This window comes from Phyllobates terribilis, unplaced genomic scaffold (genome assembly GCF_046119375.1).
Source record: "Phyllobates terribilis strain yellow unplaced genomic scaffold, ASM4611937v1 Scaffold_3__8_contigs__length_932513732, whole genome shotgun sequence".
Classification (NCBI taxonomy): domain Eukaryota; kingdom Metazoa; phylum Chordata; class Amphibia; order Anura; family Dendrobatidae; genus Phyllobates; species Phyllobates terribilis.
In genome coordinates, this window is record NW_027362763.1 from 201326889 (window position 1) to 201334464 (window position 7576).

General features: G+C 39.5%; 1 protein-coding gene across 1 annotated transcript; it reads left to right on the forward strand.

The window, feature by feature from the left end:
- Positions 1-1556: 1556 nt before the first annotated feature.
- LOC141258026 (probable G-protein coupled receptor 148) lies at positions 1557-5138 on the forward strand. The gene has a single exon (XM_073673027.1). It carries the CDS (start codon positions 2945-2947, stop codon positions 3977-3979), a length of 1035 nt encoding a protein of 344 aa, XP_073529128.1. The 5' UTR covers positions 1557-2944; the 3' UTR covers positions 3980-5138.
- Positions 5139-7576: the final 2438 nt, after the last annotated feature.

Sequence of the window (7576 nt, forward strand, 5' to 3'; positions counted from 1 at the left end):
ATATGAACAAGTTGGATCAAAATGTAAACAGTGGCTTGAAAAAGTATTCATACCCTGTGAAATTTTCCACATTTTTTCACGTTACACCCACAAATTTAAATGTATTTTATTGGGATTTTATGTGATATGCCAACACTAAGTAGCAAGTATTTTTCAAGTGTAATGGAAATGATACATGGTTTTCTAATTATTTTAAAAATATATATGTGAAAATTGTGACATTTGTATTCAGCCCCCCTGAGTCAATACTTTGTAGGACCACCTTTTGCTGCAATTACTGTTTCAAGTCTTTTGGGGTATATCTCTACCAGCTGAACATCTAGAGACAGATATTTTTGCACATTCTTCTTTGCAAAGTAGATCTAGCTCAATCAGATCAGATTCTTTGAACAGCAATTTTCAAGTCTTGCTACAGATTCTAAATAGGATTTAGGTCTGGACTTTAGACTTTAACTGGGCCATTCCCACACATGAATATGCTTTGTTCTAAACCAGTAGCGTAGCTTTGGCAGTATGTTTAGGGTCGTTGTCCAGCTGAAAAGTGAACCTAAGCCTCAGTCTCAAGTCTGTTGCAGCCTCTAACAGGATTTCCCCCAGTATTGCCGTGTATTTATCTCCATATAGCTTCACATCAACTCTGCCCAGCTTCCCTTCCCCGATGAAGAAAATCTTCCCCAATGCATACTGCTGCCATCATCATGTTTGACGGTGGGAATGGTGTTTTCAGGGTGATTTGCATTGTTAGTTTTCGCCACACATAGCGTTTTGTATTTAGCACAAAAAGTTCTACTTTGGTCTGACCTGACCAGAGCACCTCCTTCCTTATGGCGTTTTGTAAACTACAAATGGGACTTCTTATGGCTTGCTTTCAAAAGTGGCTTTCTTCTTGCCACTCTTCCATAAAGGCCAGATTTGTGGAGTATACTAATAATAATTGTCCTGTCGATACATTCTCCAACCTGAGCTGTGGATGTCTGCAGCTCTTCCAGAGTCACCATGGGCCTCTTGGCTGCTTCTCTAATGAGTGCTCTCCTTGCTTGACATATCAGTTTAGGTGAACTGCCATGTCTTGGTAGGTTTGCAGTTTTGCCATACTCCTTCCATTTTTTGGATGATGGATTGAACAGTTCCCCGTGAGATGTTCAGAACTTGAGCTATTTTTTTTTATAACCTAACCTTGCATTACTCTTCTTCACAACTTTATCCCTGACCTGTCTGGTGTGTTCCTTTGTTTTCATGATGCTGTTTGATACCTAATGTTCGCAAACAAACGTCTGAGGCCTTCACAGAACAGCCGTAATTATACTGAGAAGAAATTACACACAGATGGACTCAATTTACTAATTATATGACTTCTGGAGGCATTTGGTCACTCAGAATTTTATTTAGGGGTATCAGACTATGAGGGGCTGAATAAAAATGCACGACACAATTTTCAGATTTATATTTTTAAAATAACTAGAAAACCATGTATAATTTTCACAAATACTTGCTACTTTGTGTTGGTATATCACATAAAATCCCAACAAAATATATTTAAGTTTGTAGGTGTGACATGAAAAAAATGTGGAAAAGTTCATGGGGTTCCAGGGCTCTGAACATATGAAAAGATACAAACTGTAGATGAGCAAATCAGTCAGTGGTGGTTCGAGTTTGAGTGGAATTTTCCTTTTGCAGTTCGCAAAAAAAGAAAACTTGCTTGGCACCATTTCCCACACTGCTGAAGCATCAGAGAGCAGGCAAATGTATTTTTGCATGAGCACGCAAGCCTCCCCATTATACCATGCAGCTATGACATCTGGTGAATTATCAAATCCTGTACAGTGGTGGTCAGTATCGGGGGACCATCACAGATCAGCGGTTCCCAGTGGAACACAGTTTGTGCGGTAAATTCAAAAAAATGTCATTGTGTAAGTTTGTAACTCTCTCTCTTCTGTAGAGTTTTAGCTCTTATGATCAGCGGGATCCTTTCTCTTTCTCTCCTGTAGAGCGTAAGACACAGCAAATCAAATTTTTTGGGGAAATTTGTTGAAACCAGAGAATTGGAATTTGAAAAGATCTGCTCATTTCTAGTACAAACCATTTCAGTACATAAGTATACTATTATGCATATCATAAAATATGGACAAGTACAGTAAACACTGAGTGACAGACTGACAAAGAGGGAGAAAGGACTTTGCCCAGGAGTAACAGAAGAATACAAGAGTCAGACGATGTAAAAACCTAAAATGAAGGTAAAACATGGGAAATACTGAGAGGTCCACGGTCGCCATTGCAAAGTGTTATGTAGTTCTGTGTTGAAATCACATTAATCAAAAACTCTTCTGGTTATAAAAAAGTTTATATCTGGTTTTCAACATTTACTGCACGACTTTATGGAATATAAATGATCATGGCAGGAGATTTACAAGCAGCACGAAGGACAGATGGACAGATACGTTTTTCTCTATTTACCCTCTATATATAGTCATTTGACGCTGATGCATCCAGTGAAGGTAAAGATAACATAAACTGAGAAATGCTGCATTATCTTGGTAACATGGACATGCATCACGCTTCATTTCAGCTGATCATGGGCTAAAGATGTTTATGTAGGAACAAAGCACAGGTATCTCTTTCATGACCAGCCTGCTCCTTCAATTCTATGTTTTCCTCTTATCATCAGATATTATGATGACAGGTGCAGTAGATATAATCAATCCTCCTCAGTGATGTGCTTGGTCAAGCAGACATCCCATCTGTTGATTCATTATGGCAGTGGGAGTGACAGAGGCGTGAAGAAACAGGTAGAATCACTGCTGTGGGATTTCTAGTTTTGTGGATATGGATTCAACCATCATAGACGGTAGCTGGAGTTTTGTGCCAAAATTCTGGGGTTTTGGACATGAGCTTTATTCTGCATGACATTGCTTATCTGGAGGAAGCTTGGATCTAAAGAACTGACATGAACTCTTCAGGCTGTGCCGTGTCTCTGATGTCACAAAGAGATGTGGGAAATTTCACCCAAAATGTGGCCAGCATATCTCTCTACTTGAATCCAGATTGGCTATCACTTCCTTTTCACCCGGAGATGAGGATGTTTCTGCTTCCTACCGCTGTCTGCTTTGTAGCTGCCATTTTTATGACACCTCCAATATTATTTTCCATCTTTTCCAACTTCAGTCTGCGTCAAGAAACTCGGTTCCTGCTCCTTGGAAATGCTCTGTTGTCGGATTTAATATATCTGCTCCTGTACACCATAAGCAGCATATGTAACATGAGCAACATATATATCCCGAAATACATGTGTGCCCTGCTTCTGTTTTCATTGGCTGTAACCTATGGTGGTGGAGTACTCACTGCAGGAGGAATGGTGGTGGACACATACCTGGCCATTCTGTGGCCTCTACATTACATGATCCTTCTACCTCCATCAAGAACTAGAAAGTTGATTGTCTTGCTCTGGTTTTCTTCGTGCCTCTTTGCTGGTGTCTTGTTTTTAGTCTTGTATTTTACTCAGAAACCTGTTCCATGCCAATACGATCTGTGTTCTCTTCCAGTCATACTCCTAATAACATTACATGGTGACCAGGCCATCAGGTTGTGCCATATTCTTTTCATTATTGGTTTCCTTTTATGCTTTTCAATGATTTTGTGCTGCTACATATTCCTGTGTTACAAAACCAGAGAAAGTGGTATGTGGAAAGGTGTTTCGTCCAGGGCCAGTGTCACGTTCCTGATGCATCATATCATACTGGGATTTTACTTCTGTCCTCTGCTTCTTCTGTTGGCAGAATCCTTACTGTACATTAATAAGGTGATCAGTCTAGATATAGGGATGCTGATCACAATGACAATCTGTAATGTCCTCATAGTCCTGCCAAAAGGTGTATCTCCATTCCTATATGGTTTCAGATACAGAGAGATATATAAATCTCTCAGGTTGTTCTGTAAATTTAGGCGGCATGGTCTTGTAGCACCAGCTAACAGATATACATGAAGGTTGCTGGAGGTTAAAAGTGTGGCCAGCCCCCTGATAGAACTGGTCCCGGGATCTCCACTTGCAGTTCTGTGCCCTACACATAAAATGTCTTCTAAATTCAATACCTAGGCCCCTTTGTCTACCCTTTCATTGCTATGACAGATAGGGGGGCTGGCCCAACTATTTAAATGAGCCGCCAGACAGCCCCCTTCACTCATTGCTTTGGTCTTGTGCCACCACAAAAATCACAGGTGGAATGTAAGTGGAGCTTCCTCCTCCTGGGACCAAAGTGGCAGCCATAAGTAATAGAGCTTAGTCAACAACCTTTTCAGGTGAGATGGTATTCTTAATGTAATCATCACTGTAATCTGTGGCTAATCCACTGTATATATTGAGTATGTTCAAGGTCAGTTTAGGGATACCTGGGATTTGTAAAAACACCTCTATTGCTTCATATACAATGCTTAATAATACAACATAAATAAAAAGGCCTCCATTAATGACAGTTACACCTAAAAAAATTGGTACTAATAGGCTGATAATTACCATTGCAGTAAGGGGTTATTCCCCGAATAAGTAGCTATCTCCTACACTGTACTGATCCTGGCCACTGGGACCCCTAGCAATTCCAAGATTGGGGCACGTGAACCCAAAAATTTGCCAAGGATGTGAACCTCCTCGTTCTTGGGTTCCAGAGGAACAGCTAGTAATGTTAGGATGGCTTTTCTCGGTGAATGATTTTGTAGCTGAAAATGTATATTGTACAAGGCACACGGAGATGTACGCCACTTGTAAGATGCTCCTGATTCATTAAGTGGCATTGTGCCTCTTAATGAATCAGGCTCCTCTTACTCCACTATGCCCCCTCATTGAGACTTTTGTGTACAAGGCTAGTCTTAATTAAATGAACCCATAATGTTTCCATTAACATGTGAAGCTTTTTACTTATCTTACAACTTTTAAAACGTGGTGAAAAAAGTGGTCAGGGGAAGGGGGCACAGCTATCATCTGTCCAATAGATTTACTAAAATTTGTTATAGATATTGCAGGTGTATATCTCAATTTTTGGTAGATGGACAACCCAAGATATGCCAAATGTATTGTGTGTGTGTCAATGAAAATCAGACTGGTGGAAATCCAACAGCTGGGACCTCAGCTATCCCGAGAATGTTGAACGAAGGAGAGTTCTTGACAAGTCTCGTTTGGAACAGTCACCATGCTATATGTAAATTACATAACATCTACATTGCTGTACATATGAGGTTTTGAATGACTGTGTAAATTTCAGATGATCATTTCTTGTGACATTTTCTGTAATATATATTTCTATTTGTAAAATAAATGGTAACCTTGTTTGCAATCTAACATTTTCAATTTTCATTTTGTTCACCCATATACAGTATGTATAGAATTTTTTAGATATTTTAGCAGGGTAAAATGTACATTAATTCCTGCTTTTGGCTTTGTATATTTACTCACATTTTTTAATTAATCATAAAATAAGGCCTTACTTTGAACTATTGGACTGTCACCAGTGGCGTAAGGGCACAGCGCTGGTTGCCCTAGACTCAGACAGCTTTATTATTGGATTGAGGGATGCAATACTTGTCTTGCCCTGGGTGCTAGTAAACCACATTGCACAACCGATTGACGCTATTAATTGTGGATAGCTAGACACATTATAAAATTGTGCACATGCCTAAACCACTGTCATATTTGTATGGACCCGATCTTCTTTTAAGAAATCTTTTCCCCCTGAAATGGAGCGTCTTCTGAAGATGGGAATGATTGAAGGCCAGAAATTACCAATACAATATAATGTTAGTTATATGATATATTGTATATGTATGGATGTGAATATACAGTGCCTTGAAAAAGTATTCATACTTTGTGAACTTTTCCACATTTTTTCACGTTACACCCACAATCTTGAAGAGGTTGTCCACTACTTTTACATTGATGCTCTATCCTTAGGATAGGGCATCAATGTCTGATCGGCCGGGGTCCGACACCCGGATGTGCAGTAATGAGCTCTGGCCAGACAAGTAAGTACTTCCGGCAGGCAGTCGCCGCCACCGACACCGGTAACAGCAGATCGCTGGGGGTATTGGACCCCGGCCTTAAGGATTGAGCATCAATGTAAAAGTAGTGGACGACCTCTTTAAATGTATTTTATTGGAATTTTATGCGATATACCAGCACAAAGTAGCAATGGTTTTCTAATTATTTAAAAACTATAAATCTGAAAACTGTGTAGTGCATTTGAATTCAACCCCCATGTAGTCTGATACCGCTAAATAAAATCCTGAGTGAGAAATTGCCTGCAAAAGTCACGTAAATTGAGTCCACATGTGTGTAATTTATTCTCAGTATAACTATAGCTGTTAGGCCTAAGATGCTTGTTTGAGAACAATAGGTATCAAACAGCATCATGAAAACCCCACACCAGACAGGTCAGGGATAAAGTTGTGGAGAAGTGTAAAGCAGGGTTAGGTTATATAAAAAAATAGCCTAAGCTCTGAACATCTCACGGAGCATTGTACAATCCACCATCCAAAAATAGAAGAAGTATGGTACAACTGCAAACCTACCAAGACCTGGCCGTCCAACTGACCTCACATCCCAAGCAAGGAGAGCACTTATTAGAGAAGGGTAAAAGAGGCTCATGGTCACTCTGGAGAAGCTGCAGAGATCCACGGCTCAGGTGGAAGAATCTGTCTACAGGACAACTAGTAGTTATATACTCCACAAATCTGGCCTTTATGGAAGAGTGGCAAGAATAAAATCATTTTTGAAAGCAAGCTATAAAAAGTCCAATTTGAAGCTTGCAAAAAAACATGTAGGTGACACAGCTAACATGTGGAAGAATGTGCACTGGTCAGATGAGACCAAAGTGGAACTTTTTGGAAAAAAAACAAGCATTGCACACCACCCTGAAAACATCATCCCCAATGTCAATCATGATGGTGGCAGCATCATGCTATGGGGATGCTTTTCTTCAACAGGAACAGGGAAACTGGTTGGAGTTGATGGGAAGATGTATGGAGCAATTTTGGAGGAATTTTGGATGCAAAAACTAAAATGGAATGGTTTAGATCAAAGCATATTCTTGTCTGTGAATGGCCCAGTCAAAGCTCAGACCTAAATCCCATTGAAAATCTATGGCAAGACTTGAAAATTGCTATTCACAGACGCCTCAATCCAATCTCATCAGCTGGAGCTACTTTGCAAAGAAGAATGGGAAAAATTTTCTGCCTCTAGATGTCTAAATCTGGTAGAGACATACCCCAAAAGACTTGCAGCAGTAATTGCACAGAAAAGTGGTCCTACAAAGTATTGACAAAGGAGGCTGAATACTAATACATGCCACAATTTTCAGATTTATGTTTTTCAAATAATTAGAAAACCATGTATCATTTCCTTTATATTCCACAAATACTTTCTACTTTGGGTTGATATATTACAAAAAATCCCAATAAAATACATTTACATTTGTGGGTATATTGTGAAAAAATGTGGAAAAGTTCACAGGATTTAAATACTTTTTCATGGCACTGTATGTATTCAAATTTCATTTTATGGTGTTGCTACCGACTAATCACCCATTCACATGTT